This window comes from Danio aesculapii, chromosome 21 (genome assembly GCF_903798145.1).
Source record: "Danio aesculapii chromosome 21, fDanAes4.1, whole genome shotgun sequence".
In the NCBI taxonomy this organism is placed as follows: Eukaryota; Metazoa; Chordata; class Actinopteri; order Cypriniformes; family Danionidae; genus Danio; species Danio aesculapii.
In genome coordinates this window covers 15,912,487-15,929,732 of record NC_079455.1, presented here as the reverse complement: position 1 = coordinate 15,929,732, position 17,246 = coordinate 15,912,487, and the positions used below count along the sequence as shown (strand labels likewise).

The 17,246-nt window shown below is 35.0% G+C and overlaps 1 protein-coding gene across 1 annotated transcript in view; it reads right to left on the bottom strand.

The window, feature by feature from the left end:
• tenm2b (teneurin transmembrane protein 2b) overlaps nt 1-17,246 on the bottom strand; it is a 218,739-nt gene that overhangs the window by 119,902 nt on the left and 81,591 nt on the right. The window contains exon 5 of the mRNA XM_056446894.1: nt 13,840-14,078. Within this exon, the coding sequence (XP_056302869.1) occupies nt 13,840-14,078 (239 nt within the window). The remainder of the gene's footprint in view (nt 1-13,839; nt 14,079-17,246) is intronic.

The following is a 17,246-nucleotide window of genomic DNA, read 5'->3' as shown; positions in this document are numbered from 1 at the left end:
GATAGATATGTTATTTTTGCTGTAATCTATTCAAAAACAGCACCCCAGTTGGTCCACTAACCTGATTTCACCAAGCAGGACATGTTCCTGGATCAACATATATGTTGATCCTGGAACAACATTGCAGTCAGCCAATCAGAAATAAGGCATACTGTATGTTTACCGTTTATGTTAAGTTTAGTCTTATGGTTGGGTTTATGCTCTTCTACATGATTATCCAACTATTATGTGCTGATTTTGGGAATAAATGACAGTTATGGTTGTTTTTAGGGGTAGGGAATAAGTATGGATAAGTTCCAGGATCGCATCGTACTTGGAAAAATCATGACGTGCCCAGTGGGTCGACGTCCTACCGCTAGCTAAAAGGATAAGGCAAGTCATTTCACTCTGTGGCCATCTTTGTAATGCCTCTCGGGCAGTATATTTAGGCATTCAGTTTGAATGGGGAAACATCAAATTCTCCAAAAATACTAAAATACGTTCAACTGCATATTTGAAACCAATAAAAGCAATAAAATTAAACAACAATTGTCTCTTAAGTTTGATTTCTAAATGATCATACACACAAAATAGCATTTTTTTCAGGTTGCCCAAGCTAATGCGCACTTGAAGAAAACGAGATCACGACACCAACCTTCTTTATGGCTGTTTCTGTTTACGTGTTACACATTATCATCATCTGAATAATGCCATCCAATCATCTGAGGTAATTCCCAACTTGGTCTTGATGATAAATCTCCTCCCAAAAATGACAGTGGCCTCAAAGTACAGAGTAGTTATGGTCATGTGACGTATGTTTGATGGGACCGACTGTACCTTGTTTGTGTCATACAAATTACAAAGCGAAAGAACATTTGTTTTCAAGTTTATTTGTTTTGTTTAAAAGTAGAGATGTCAAGCCTTATGTGGATATATTTCTCATGCTGGCATTCCAGTGTGTTTGCTGACCTTAGAGGTTTCATAACAACTGGAGAAACTGTCCGAAAAAAAACACGTCTGGTCCAAGCCCCTCCCCCTGAGGATCGTGGATTGGAGGATTGGCCATAGCAGAGGCATTTACTATGTAGAGCTGCTACAAACCATATACAGTTTAAGTCCGAATTATTAGCCCCCTGTTTATTTTCTTCCCCAATTTCTGTTTAACAGAGAGAAGATTTTTAACACATTTTTAAACATAATAGTTTTAATAACTCATTTCTAATAACTGATTTATTTTATCATTGCCATGATGACAGTACATAATATTTGACTAGATATTTTCAAGATACTTCTATACAGCTTAAAGTGGCATTTAAAGGCTTAACTAGGTTAATTAGGTTAATTAGGCAGGTTATGGTTATTAGGCAAGTTATTGTATAACAGCGGTTCGTACTGTAGACTATTGAAAAAAAATGTATAGCTTAAAGGTGCTAAGAATTTTGACCTTAAAATGGTTTTAAAAAATAAAAACTACTTTTATTCTAGCTAAAATAAAACAAATAAAGCTTTGTCCAAGAAAAAATATTATCAGATATACGGTGAAAATGTCCTCTGTAAAACATAATTTGGGAAATATTTAAAAAAGAAAAAAATAATTAAAAGGGGGGCTAATAATTCTGACTTCAACTGTGTGTATCTGACTCATTTGAATTGGACTCTGAATGCTTTATTTTAAAGCAGAGAAATGATTAAACAGACTCAGCATTGTTGTTATAGGCTGTCATAAGCAAAAGCACTTTAATTCAACTTTCCGAGCTGAAATGTAAACAACACTTTAACTTAGACTAACCATGTTCTGTAACGATGTTCCGTACAGATTACCTTTTACGCCAATCTCGGAATAAATACTTACGAGTCGTAGACAAGCTATATATCTGTTTAATCCTTATTTCTCAGTCTTTCACCCCTGATCACAACAGAGGACCTCCTACCATATGTTTCCGAGAAAATCCAGTAAGTTTGCTACGTTTACTCAATGCGCTTGAAAATGAGCAATGGGCAAGCTAAAGGGAGGAATGTCACTTTAGAAGGGACACACAGTATTACAGTATATATGAAATGAATATTATGTTATCACAAATTGTTAAATAAATGATCTTTTGTTGAATAAATGCTTTGAAATGGAGCTATTGAAATGTCAGTTGTGGGTGATGATCACATTGCACATCTCTCCACCAGAGAGAGCCTGAGGCACTGCAAATGCTGTTTGGATAATCTTTGTGCAGTGACGATCAGTGGTGGAAAGAGTACCGAAAAATCATACGTAAGTAAAAGTAGCATTACTTGCCTAAAAATGTAGTGCGAGTAGAGTAAAAGTATGTGTTGTAAATATTACTCAAAATTTAAGTAATAAGTTGACCTTTCAAAAGCGCTCAAGAGTAGTGAGTAGTGAGTATTACACTGTAAAAAGCAGATGCATTTACATGTTGTTTGTGGATGTGTGTAAACCTAATATTCTGTAGTGTATTTAGTTACGGCCCAGCAGACACGCAACATCATAAGACGTTAATGTTAGGTTTAATTTAGGTTGTGATGTCAGGTGACCAAAATTCAACGTCTAGCCAGCATCTAAGGACAATGTTATTTTGATGACCAATAACAACCTTAAATGATATTGATATTTTGTTGATTTTAGGTTGTTAGAAAATGACCAAAATACAACATCTTGAATTACTGACATACTGATGTCAAAAACTGACATTAACTGACATTAACCAAAATCCAATATCTGAAAGACGTCATAGTGGTAACATCCATACAACATCAAGCTGTAACATCATTACACATTGATATTTTGTTGATTTTAGGTTGGAGGTTGGACAATGACGTTGGCCTGACATTGAGTTTTAACGTCCAACCGATTGTCATTTTGTAGACAAAATGCAACATCCCTACAACGTTGGGGTACAACTTCAATCTGATGTCATGTTGACGTCTTGTGCCTGCTGGGTGTTTAAGGCCATTTCGGTCTTCATACAGTAAACATCCCTCTTTTTTTCATCAGTAACATGCATCTAAACCTTATAGGTTTGATTCGATTAGACAAATCACAGGACTGAATTTTCTAACCCCCATAGACAAGAAAAAATAAAGTAGTGACTGCAGGTTGAAGGAAAGTAGTGGAGTAAAAGTACCGATACTGCAGTAAAAATGTACTCAAGGGAAAGTAAAACACACATTTTTTTAAAACTACTCAGTAACTTACAATTCCGGACAAAAAAAACTACTTAATTACAGTAGTTTGAGCATTTGTAATTTGTTACTTTACACCACTAGTGATGATGTTCATATCATAAAAGGTCAGTTAAGTTAGCGTCAATTTGCATGAATTTAATGTATTAATATTTGAAATTGTCATGCTGTAATAAAATAATAATACATTCTGATGTTAGTTTTAACAATGTCCATTTTTGCTGGTGAATTGAAGTTATGCACCCTGTACGGAACACTATTTTATTTAATGTACAGAACATCATTAATACCTATCATCCTCCATACACATGCTTAGCCGGTACTTTACCCTTCTTTTTCTCAAAAACTACTGGTCCAACAGTCATCAATCAAAATTTGGATTGTACAATAGGTATTCACCCAGAGAATGAACACACAAACATGCGTATCTGGCATTCAATGACGTCAGAGGTCATTTGAGTGCGCTGAATATCGAAAAGTGTACGGAACATGGTTAGTCTACGTTACTATTATACTATCTACTCTGGCTATATGAAAAAGCAGCAACTCAAAATGACCCTCTTCATGTTTCAGTTGAATATACGTCACACACTGAATAAAACTGTTCATTCCAAGGCACTTGAGGGGATTTGAAAGCATCTCTAATCAATCGGTCAATTCCTCTGTGTGTTTCCCAGAGACTCGGGTCATCCAGACAGCGGCTCTCACTTAACTCTTCATTACGACCGATGTTCGTATGCACAGAATGGCATCTACGTGTGCCAGGAGGCGGCGGGGGGCAGAATACTTCACTTAGCCTTTAGACATCCATCATTTATCTCTCCTTCTTTCATCTGCTTCTTTCGCCATCTTTCACCAATTAGTCCAGATTAGTCACAGTGGCCTTATGGCAGGCAGAAGCAGCCGCTGCCCCCTGCGTAAAAAAACCCCCACCTCCCTCATCAGGACCGCAACATCTGTCTCCTAGCAACCGCATCCAGATCTCAGGCAAGGGATGCTGCTGATGACAGAAGAATGACAAGACAAACACCAGCCTGACACTGTAATGATGCCACAGGTGAGAAGTGGACAAAGCACCAGAATGTTGGAATTTAATGGGGGCACACTCGAAATTCTGAGGCTGGATTTTACTCTCAAAAATGCATGTTACTTCTATTAATAATGCAATGCTGGTGAATATCAGTGGCACAGGCAAATATGAAGAGAATAACTGATGGGTCAATGTACTGTAGAGCTTTGGAAATATGAAGAGGCCACTTGAAATTGGTCAGTTTCTTTGGATATTTTAGGTATGTGTCTGAGTAAAATGCTAATATTTGATGCTATAAAGGTCTGACTCCAAATTTCAAATAGAGTTAGTACATTTGTTTTTTCAGAAAATGACAATTGGTCATGTTTTAATGTTTTATATTGAAATATTAACACAAATATTGATTCCTTAACTCTTCTAAAGTAAAAACACTGATGTTGTCTCAAAAAAATATATATTTTGTTTTCAATTTGGAAGAAATGCCATCAGCAGTTTACAGAATGAAATGAAAATTACATTTTACTCAAACACGTAAATATAAATCCAAAAAAAGTTGTCTCTTATTTGATTCCCATAGCTATAAAATATTTAAAAAATTAAAAAGGAAAATACTTTGAAAAGGGGCGGTGCGGAGGCGCAGTGGGTAGTGCTGTCGCCTCACAAAAAGAAGGTCGCTGGTTTGAGTCTCGGCTGGGCCAGTTAGCATTTCTGTGTGGAGTTTACATGTTCTCATTGTGTTCGTGTGGATTTCGTCCGGGTGCTCCAGTTTCCCCCACAAGTCAAAGACATGCGATATAGGTGAATTGGGAAAGCTAAATTGTCCGTAGTGTACGTGTGTGAATGAGAGTGTTTCCTGGTGATGGCTTGCAGCTGGAAGGGCATCTGCTGCGTAAAACGTATGCTGGATAAGTTGGCGGTTCATTCTGCTGTGGCGACCTCTGATAAATAAAAGGACTAAGCCAAAATGAATGAATGAATGAATAAATAAATTTCACAAAAATATTAAGCAGCACAACCATTTTAAACATTACTACTACTAATAATAAATGGCATCATCACATAAGGATGTTATAACCATTTCTAAAGGAGGCAAGCAAATGACATTGCTAAATTGGAGGCAGGTCCGAGCCTGTCTTAAACGCCAAAGTTCCCTTGACTCCGCCCCCTTGTCAAATCAGTGCCACAAAGTAAAACGAGCAGAAACCTAAAGTGCAAAGTGTAAACAGCATCACAAACTCACGGTTGACTAAAAAGCTAATTAAAATAAGCATTGTGTTGACTGGATGGGTTTTGTAAAGGCAATGCTATAAAAAATGTTATCCAAATATATAGTTTTTTATTGCAAATATTTTATTGCAAAAATGTAGTTTTTGCACTGATTGATTTGAATTTTTTGCAATTCTTTTTTTATTGCAAATTTCATTTTTATTTCTCAAAACTACATGTTCCCATTTTAGTTCTTTATTTTTGTTAGCAAAATTAGTTTTTATTTCTCAAAAATGTATTTTCGCCTTGAAATTTTTGGAGTTTTGCATTTATTTATTTATTTATTTATTTGCGCAATAATTTATTTTATTGTTTGCAAATCTTTCTTTCATTTTGTAAGTATATGACCCTAGACTGATTCCATAGCAAACTCCACACAAAAATACCAACTGACCCAGCTGAGGCTTGAACCAGCGAACTTCTTGCTGTGAGGTGACAGCGCTCATATTTTAATATTTAAATGAATTTTAAGTAGACAAAAAGAACATCCAATATCTATAGTATGCTTGTAAGAGCTGATCTGAAAACCGTCCCACATTTTTTTAAGTAAAATGGGAATTTTAAATATGGGAATTGTCAACAGTGCAATTTCACATACAAAATGTCATCTTTTACACATCCCCATACAGGAATTTTTTTTTATTTGTGGCAAAATTTCGTGCAAGAGAGCTAATGTAATCTATATGTTGCTCTGACTGTGTGATTTATGTTGTGTTGGTAAGACGAGTAGGCCTTGATATCACACAGTGATACGATAAATATCTGGAAAATATCCAGAATGACTTTACTGATAAATCTAAAAAAGTGTTGTTCACACAGGCAAGAACATTCTGGAATATTTCCGGAAAATTTCATTCACACATCTATTCCAAAATACTGGTAAATTCTGAAGTCATTAACCAGAAATTACCTATAAATGGCCGTGCTTGTATTTGTAAACAGAAGTGGCCGTGCAGCTGATTTGTCCCAGACACATCCAAAAGCAGAAGCGTGAACCCCAGCTAAATGTTCACACATTTGACTACATTACAAATTCTGTGAATGGATAAGTATTGTGAACAACTTGGATGAAAACATATGGAGGAACACTTTCGCATGTCGAGATGTACATAATATGCGTGTGTGCAGGCGATTTTCCTTCTGTGTTCACACAAAGCAGCATTCCGGCAAATTACCGGTAATGTTACAACTTCTCTTTCCAGAAAAATTGCTGGAACGAATTTACCTGTATTTTCAAAAAGGGTCTGTTCACACATGAAAGGTCTGTATGTGTGAAAGGGGCTTTTGTCATATTATGTTATGTTTTTCTTTATTTGTGATAATATTAGGATTTGTTTTTGTATTTTTGTTTTAAATATGTAAGTTGTGTAACTTACTAATGTGTATTTTTCAATTTTTAGTTGTGAGAAAATGTATGAGATCATGTGATCTGAAAGCGTATAAAAAGAGCAACATGCAGTGATGAATACTGTCTGATAAAGAGCCGATGTGCTTGAAATGTTACACGTTTTGTGTTAGCTTTTCAATTGAATAAACTGGTGTTTTTTTGGAGCTTTTTCCACTTTTTGCTGTTTGGCTGAGCACCCATTTAGAGTGATGTGTGTGCTTTTGTGCATTTTTCCAATATTTAAATGCATATAATGAATTAGATTCTTGTTTTCAAATGTTTATAATATTATAACAAAAGAGTTTTGAGTTGTTACAGTAATGTGTCAAATATGAATCAAGGATTATGCATTGGCTGAACAGCATGTTCCAGAAGTGCTCAAAATTTGAGTTTGAGTTAGTGTGTGTTCATTTGCAGAGTGTTACAGTATATAAAGTGTGGCACAAACTTTACAAGATGAGCAGCGTTGCTCACTTGGTGGTTACAGCTCAGTGGAGCAGCCACACATATGCATTAAGAGTCCCATTGTACTGGCAAACAATCCCTGAGGTTTTGGAATAGTTTACAGAACACTTTGCAGGCCACTGCACACAAGATACACACACACACAAATACACACTCATTTAAAAATATACTCACATCAGAACTACCCTGAGCATAAATTATGTGTGTATACAAATTTCTGACAAGCATTCAGGCAAGAATTGGCTCTCTAATATGCACAGAACCTAAAAATAAAGCAGAAGCCAAGAACACTGCAAAATAAACAGAGAAAAACAAATGAGACGTTAAACTTGTAAATGTGCGGATTACTCGAGCAGAAAAGACAGACGGCTGTGTATTTTTTTTCACTGCTTTGTAAAGGTGCAACTCTCGCGAAGGCTGGCGGAGACTCAAGATGCTTGGTGACATTTACTGTCGACTGTGTTGTTGGAAAAGATCCGACTCTTATCGGTCTCTCTCTCGCCTTCAATGCCACTTTTCTTTACTGTTCAAGTACAACTCACAGTGGTGAAAATACATCACAATGTGTTCTCTGTCTAACAGAGCTGCAAAATTAATAGTTGAAGGGATCATTCAGCTAACAAGTTAAATGTGCTGTTAATTTAACTCACCCATAGGTTATGCAAAATGTAGGGTTGTCTTTTAGGAGAATTTGAAAGGGCTACAAACACTGTGAGAGCAAGTAATACAGTTTACAGGAAAATCAAAAACCCAGAAATGCAAGTAAACCACATTATTGGTATATGCCAAAAAGTTTTAGGTGATAACAAAATTTGCTAAATCTGTTTATGTCTGAAAAAAGAAAGGCTGAAAATACAAACTGAAGATATATGCAGCTCTTGCAAACGTTGCTCCCAGTTTAACTTGTGTGTAATGGAGCTTGCAGCATGCTTATGAATGCTTATCATGCTTAAATCAAATAAAACTAAAACTACTAATAATATTATTATTAATCAATACTATTTTTAATATTACTACTACTAATATATATTTTAAAAACTAATAATATATATTTGTATCCTACATGTAAAAGTAAGCCAGTGCAAACATGTTTTTGATGGAGAAGTTTGCTGTAATTTGTTGTGATCATTTCAATAAAAGTATTACCATTTTATATATTTATATTAAAATTAATAATGTATATTATATTAATTATAATATTGCATTTCATAAATGAAGTAGTCTTATAATAAAACAACCATTTAAACAAAAAAGTAGTTTAAAATAAGTAAATTTTGTACTGATTGCTGCCCTGAATTTCCATTTTAGTGCATCTCCACTATGTTTAATAATGTATCAATTTAGTTCACAGTTGTGACATCAAAGCATAATAATTTACATATCTGACTTTTCTTTTTTAATTTACCATATCAGTTGTCAGGTTAAATAAATCACTAACCCTTTGGTGTGTATGATCACACTGGTGTGATCAGTATAGGCTGGTTTCTGGTGTATTTTTAAATAATTAAACAATGTTCTTTTTATTCACATTAGCTACACAAGATTTAGGTCACTAAAGCGTTTACTCTATTCTTCTCCCATTTAAACAGTCATTTACTTTCATGTATTTAGGAAAAGTTGATGAAACAACTATTAAATACAAACTCACAGCAGCACTAATCTCTCCACTGCAGCACTAACTGTAACATGGGAGCCCATCAACCATCATAGTTCAAATAATATGATAATTATTAAGCTGTTTATACAAGGAAATAGACATTCATATGCAAATTTGAGAATTGAAAAATATATTTTAAATTATAAATAGGATTGTTTGCCAGTGTTCTACTCGTCTGAGCCACCTGATGAATTAGATAAGTTTTAAATAAAGGTTACATAAAAAAAAAACATGGAGGAAGGAAGGTCAACAGGAGTATTTAAATCTTACATGTGTTCAAATCTGAATGTTTTGCTGCATTTTTAGCAGTAAACTTATGGCTCATACAATCTGCTCTCATTATGCAACATTTTGATTGTAACACTGCTACTTCTGATGCTTGAGAAGGGAACAATTATTTTCATGAGTCTTTTTTAATAAGAAATAGCTCTGACTTTAAGATTTTTGTTTTTTTAACTTCAAGTAATTCAATCTGTCTGGTTGTTTTAAACGAGGATGTGCTACATATTACTAAGGCCAGACAGAATCTGCGGATGTTTTTTGCTATTTCTGCTGAGAATTTTGGTAAATATCTGTGGATTTCTGCTGAATTATTTTGGGAGTATCATAACTAAAACCTTAATATATTAAATAAAAAGTAATATCTTTATAACTAAATGCAAATCTTTAAAATGCAAATCCAATTAGATTCACTTTATTTGGTAAACAAAGCAAGTCTCTCATTTAATATCTCTACTAAACGACAGAAAATATTACTGTACAAACTGCGTTGTTCATAAATCAGAGGAACATTTTCATATTAGTCAATAATATTACTGTAATTAATTAAAAAACTGAATAAATATAGATTTACACACATTTACTCAAGTAAATAAACAGATTTAATGATGGGCTAAAAATCTGCGGAATTCTGTGGAAAATCTGCAGAAAATCTGTGGAGTTCCATGTGCGCAGATTCCGTGTGGGCCTACATATTACCCATGTTCTCATCAGCAAACTGACAGTTAGCAGATTAATGCGTTTACAAGCTGGGAAGAAAATAATTTATTACAATGAATTAAGCTGTTTTATTAGACTCAAGCAATTAACGTTTTGTCACAACCTCTATGTAAACTGCATGTTATTTTTTATCATGGGAAAAACTCTATTTAAAAAAAATGAAAAATCACTCTCAGTTTCTCCAGAATGGTAGATAAGCTCCACTGCCTGGTCTTTTATTCCCTCTCTCCAAATCCACTTGAGGATGCATCAGACTCAACTTTTCGCTGCTCACTTACTCAAGAACTTAACCTAAAATAACTCCTTTTAAAGTAAAAAGAGCAAGTTTAGACTTGAAACTCGGCAGCGCTCCCTGCAGAGAGGTGCCTTGATAAGACCAAAACCCTCGTTCCCCAAATACACCCGAATCACAGGCCGTATCAAACAGCAGATGAATCGCGCGCTGCCGTCTGAAGTAAACGTCCACACGCTGAGGCTCCTTCCGCCCCTCTGCGTGGGTATTTGCTTTGCTGCAATTGTACCACAACAATAACACACATCAATGGTTCATCAAAGATGCTTTGAAGCGCTTCGTTCTTGGTGATAAATGTCATTCTTCTGAGTGAGTCATTTCAGGGTCATTCTTTGAGCTTTGAAAGGCCATGGTGTGCTAGAGGACGCTGAGCACTGGCTAGTAAACCCTCGGCTAACTACACTAACTTGTGCTCGTGACATTTAAAGGAATGTCTAATTAAATCAATTGATGTATCATGCCGTGGTTGCTGACTTATTGTTTAGACAGCAATAAATGATCCACCGAGGATCCGTGAAATCGGTTCAAGACCTAATTGTGGGTGACTGAATTGTAAAATGTGAATTAAATATCAGTGTTTGCATCGTGATTAATGATAAATTGCTGTTGAAGTAACAAGTGAGTTTCTCTCAACGCCTTATGTTTGTATTGTCAAGGACGTCAAGGCTTGAAGGTAAAGCAGATTCACAAAAGGCTGAGATTGATGTTTAAAAATTCCAAACGCTGAGCTTATTAATGTTATTTATATTACGTGTGCGTCATTTAAAATGATCTTTTGATACTAAGCAAGCAAGAGCTGGCGTTCTTTCATTTTTGAAGATGACTATACAATAATATCACTCAAAAGATTTCGCTGAAAAAGAGATTAATATTTGATTGAGGAAAAATTTCAAACATTTATATCACTCACTCACACATGCATGGATGCACATAACCAGGCACACACACACACACACACACACACACACACACACACACACACACACACACGCACACACACACACACACTATTGAACTATTTTAAGCAAATGTGGTCATTTTGAACAAAAAATATTATGCAACAATTAATAATAAAATATTATTGCTGAGCAGTATATATACACATTGGCATGGTTTCTGAAGGATCATGCAACACTTGAAATTTCAAATAAAATTACTGTAATTTAAAGCTTCTTTTTAAGATAATGACAACTGGTTAGAATTACAAATGACCAAATATTGAATTTTAAACTATAATGTAAAACAGAAAGTGCAAGTCTGAAAATATTTAGTCTCTTGTTGTTATTTTATGATGAAAAAATTGAAAAGACGAAAGATTTTATGCTAAAAAATTTAATTGTGATGAAATGTCATCAGTTGTTTACAACATCAGAATACAACAAATATCACATTTTGCTAAAACTATAAATCATAAGCCCAGAGACACTTTTTCAAGCGATCTCTTAATTTTTCCAAATAAAATTTTTTCATTTATATATTTTTTTATTTATGAAACATTATATAAAACATCATTATATATATATTTGTAATTATAATAAACCAAAGGTGCAACTTTATTTCATTGAAACAAACGGCAAAGCTCAAAATACCAAAAAGGCATCTGGTACAGAACAAGCTGCTTGTTTTCTTGACAACTGATGTCATTCACTTAAACACCTACTAACAAAAAGAATACTCCTAATCGTTGTTGGGGGGTAACACGTTATAAATAACACATGTTACGTAATAATATTACTTTTCTAAGGTAACGAGTGAAGTAACACATTACTTTTAAAAATAAGTCATATTATTTGAGTTACTTTTTTACCTTGCTTATCTAGCTTTTAAAAATATATTGTGGAAGAAAAATAACCTTAGTCAGGTTGAATCACACACTCAATGAGAGAGCGTGCAGCGAGGGAACAGACAGTCGGCTCACACTCATCATCATCATCATCAGGTCTCTTTTTTACAGCAGATTAGTCAGTGTTCTGTTCTAGTAACTGAATAACTCAGGATATGGGGTTATTTTGAGTCAGTGGGGGTATTTGATATGTTAAAAAGCAAGTAATTAAGTACTTATTCAAGACGCAAACTGTTTCATGACAACTCCGTTCAATTTAATGAACTGGTTCGACTGATTCACTTAAAGGATCTGGTTAAAACAAACAATTAATTCGCGAATTGTCCGTCATCACTACAGATAGAAACAGAAACAAAGGCAGGCCGGAGACTTACATTTTTTTTTAATGGATTCTTGTTATTTTGAACTCATTGAAGAAAAATTTGGATTGTTGTTATGTGTAAGTAAAACTCGTGACAACTGCAGGAAACATGACATAAAAAAAAAAAAAAAAACTGGATGCAAAGCACTACTCCCGCATCCTAGCTCCAGCTAAATAACAAATGATTGACATCAGTTCACGTTCTCCAGGAAAAACTATCAATACGACTAAACTAAAAAATGGTTATTGCTTTTATTGTTGAGGAGATACAGCCACTAACTACTGTAGAAGCGATAACATTTTATAATACAGTATAGTACTATTCTTTCTCTTTTGGGAAACTATTTACACATTTGTTAAGGCTACATGAAGCAGTTTTATTCAATGTATAAAGCTCAAAGATTTATTTTGATTTGGGGATGTTTTTATCGTCATTTTAAAGGTTTAACATCTGTTTTTGATTATTTCATGTTTGTAGCCTACTCTTAGGCTTTATTGCAAGTGAATTTACTTAACTAATAGCACAAAGCATTCAAAAGTAGCAAACACATCACTTCAGATGCTTTCATTTATTTGTACATGTAGCAAGTATAGCTCTGGGTTCAGAAAGTTCTCAAAATATAATTTTATCCTACATTTTCTGAAGGAAAATGAAGGTGGTATATAGGTGGCTATTAAATGCAGAGCTTCTCCATTAAAAAAGGTAAAAAAAACACCTGCAAGTTCTGAAAGAGATCAAACCCTAGCCAGGGGAAGAAAAGTAATGCAAAAGTAACTCATTACATAACGCAATACTTTCTATAAAAAGTAACCAAGGCAATTAGTTACTTTTTTGGAAGAGGAACCCATGGCATCATCCATGGCAAACAATAATGGCAACCACCATTCCCGCTGTAAAAAAAGCTATGAATCTAGAACCACAAATGTAACTCTGAAGAACAAAACCAGTAACAAGAGTCAATTTTTGGAAATTGAGATTTTCACATCTCCTGAACACTGAATATATTGATGTATGGTTAGTTATGATATGACAATATCAGGCTAATATACAACTATTTGAAAATCTGGAATCTGAGGGTCCAAAAACTCAAAATCGCATTTAAAATTGTCCAAATTTCCTTCTTAGAAATGTATATTGCTTGTTAAAAATAACACTTTGATATATTTACAGTAGGACAGTTACTAAACATCTTCACAGAACATGATTTTTACCTAATTTACTAACAATTTTAGGCATAAAATAAATATTTATAATTTTGACCCATGCAACACTTCTTTGGCTATTGTCAAAAATGCAACATAATATTGATTTTGGGGCTCCAGAGTCACAAATATCTGCACATGCACTGTAATGCTGTGAACACATACCTATGACATACGAGAGCAGAACGGCCAGCAGCACAGCGGCTGCGATTGCAGACACAGCGGCGCATTTCCAGCTGCAGTATTTGGAGGGCTTCTTCAGCTTGAAGGAGCTCCTGGAGAAAGTGTTTCTGGGTAAGAGTCGAGGTGGCGGAGAGTAAACGGTACCCCCAGTTAACGGATAACCTGGAGAAGAGCTGCTGAACAGAGGAGTGCTCCCAGACGGCGTCTTGAAGAGGAAGTGCCTTAAAGAAGAAATAAACAGAGAAAATGATCACTACTTTTTTTATCATGAATGCCAGCAGAAGGCAAACCTCTTCCTCATCTTACAGTAACGTTCTGAAATTTGTCAATATGCCCATGGCTTTACGGGGCTTTGATAAATCTCAGAAAAATCTGCCTTAATGAGTTAAATGACCAAAAAAAAAAAAGCCTGTTTGAGCTTGTTCAATGGCTAACTCTGGGGAATAGGCTTTGTTTCATTCACATTTTTCAGCTCATGTTGTTCATTTTGTTCTCGTGCTGTAGTGTTCTGCTAACAACCAGGAGTTCAATTTGTGCATAATGGCTTTAAATGAGGCTCATTTAACACAGCGCTGGTCATTTAAAAAAGTATTAGGCATTAGACTACTACTTTGTGTACTAGTAGTGGAGACTGAATGCATCATAAAGACAAGTTTAATCGAGTGGTCAGTAGTGAGAATTGATTTTTGCTGTTGTTAAATCCCTGAGCTTGCTAAGACGGATGCTGAATAATACAGTTTGGAACTGCACTGAACCTTTATTTTTTTAAAAAGATTGTCTCCATCTAATACTACATGAAAAATATGCATCCATCAATATGGAATTGCATATAGGCCAATACTGTACATACACATCTTCATTCATATATTCATTCATTCATTTTCTTTTCCACTTAATCCCTTTATTAATCTGGGGTCGCCACAGCGGAATGAACCGCCAACTTATCCAGCATATGTTTTACGCAGCGCATGTCTTTTCAGCTATAACCCATCACTAGGAAACACCCATACACACTCATTTACACACATACACTACGGACAATTTTAGCTTACCCAATTCACCTATACCGCATGTCTTTGGACTTGTGGGGGAAACTGGAGCACTCGGAGGAAACCCACACAAACACAGGGAGAACATGCAAACTCCACACAGAAATGCCAACTCACCCAGCCGAGGCTCGAACCAGCGACTTTCTTGCTGTGAGGCGACAGCACTACCTACTGCGCCACCGCGTCGCCCCACAAATCTTGTAAACTAATATGAATTTTCTATGCCTGAATCCAAAACGAAAAGGTCAACTGACTACCCTGATGTCAAAATGACACCAAAAACAGCTTAACATAGGTGTCCAAAAACACAGGAAAAAAATTGATTACAGCACTGTTATGTGATGTGCTGTGCGATAATTTAAATCGAATCCAATTTGAAACATTGCGATTAGCTAATCAAAAGAGGCTGCGACATGACATATATATTATTTAACTTCCCCCCACACAGAGCGAATGCGTGACTGCTGTCTGTGTGTGACACTTACATTTTTTTTCTGCCCAATCAGAATTGCACAACCAATCTAAGTGGAACATCCACAATAAAAAACAAACAAACAAACAGTAAATTGTGAACGAGTGGGATGATGGCATCTGCCGCTTCAGAAGCATTAACAGACTAATTCATATCAAAAATTAATATCAAAAACAGCATTGGTAATATGGGAATATCTTGGTTTCAAAGTCACCGACACCAAGCAAAAACATGTCATTTGTAATAGGTATCGCAGAATTGTTGCTACAGCACAAGGAGATACAACAACCAGCACCTAAAAAAGCACTACAGGCACTATATGCACCAGTGGTGTAGTCCTAAAAAAAGGTGGTGTATATATATATATATATATATATATATATATATACTAAAGATCAGTTACCTGTAACTATTGACTTTCAAAAAAGTCAATGGTTACAGGTTTCCAGCTTTCTTCGAAATATCTTCTTTTGTGTTCAACAGAATAAAAAAGACAAACCAGTTTGGAACAAGTGAAGACTGAGTAAATGATGACAATTTTTATTTTTTTGGGTGAATTATTCATTTAAAAGGGACAAATATTTAAACAAATTTATTCAATTTAATCCCAATTCAATGATTTATGCTTAGGTAATAGTGACCCCAGCAGACCCGGAGATTGTATTTAAATGTATATGAGCATATATATATATATATATATATATATATATATATATATATATATATATATATATGAATGGAAATATAGGAGGGCTAAAGCGACGCCCATGCTGTTTTATAATTTTACTTGAATGTTTCAATGAGACGTCATTCAGCTGATTTGTTGTGATCTTCGAAAAACTCACGAATTGTTCTCACAGTTGATGCGGTCATCAGGGGGCGAGGAATGGCGCAAGTTAAACAAAAATGCACCAACTGCAACCAATTAAGATGCGAGTTAAAAAACATTTGGTATACCGTTAAAGGAGACGCGAATAATAAATTAGGGATGTTAAATCATCAAAACAAGTGAGTATACCGAGGGTATGATCCTCAGAAGTCGTAATACCCAAACAGCTCGTGGAAAAAAGTAGGCATACTGAGCATAAGTGAGTATAGCAAGGACTACACCACTGATATGCACTATATATGAGGAGCATCTTGCTAAAAAGTCAACTGAAAGTATTGCCAGTGATACTCAATCTAGTAGCAATTAAAGTACAATTTCAGAGTTGTTTGCTTGCTAATATAAGTTGATATCTTTTCAGTTCCTTTTTTAACTAACACTCACTGCATTTTAGCAGTAAGAAGCTACAAAACATATTATTGATCAAATGGGCATCAATGTGTGGATGTGAAGTGGACGTCAAGGTTTTGACATCAAACTGATTTGCATTTTTGACTTGTTTTTGGACATCATGAAACATCTAGATCAGGGGTCAGAAACCTTTTTTCAGCAAAGAGCCATTTTGGATTTTTTCGGCAAATGCATTTTTTTAAAGAGCCATTAGGGATATATATGAATCATCACATATTGAGCAAGTCCATGTATTAATAAAGGACAATTTATAGAATTTCTTTCTTTTCACCACTCATGAACATTGTTTAAATTTTATGGTGCAAGGTTGCCATAGAAATGTAAGTGGCATGTCCTTTATTGGTGTCGCGATTCAAGTTAGTCTACAGCGCTGCACACGCGCATTGGTTGAAATGTCATTTTATTCTTATTCATTTTGCTGTAAAAATATACAATAAAAAGGTTATTTTAATTTTATTTTCAAAAGGAAACTGAATTTTAGTGACAGTTTTAATTTTTTATTAAAGAGAGACAGCTGCAGCACATATTTTTGGTCAAAGAGCCTCATGTGGCTCCCAAGCCATAGGTTCCC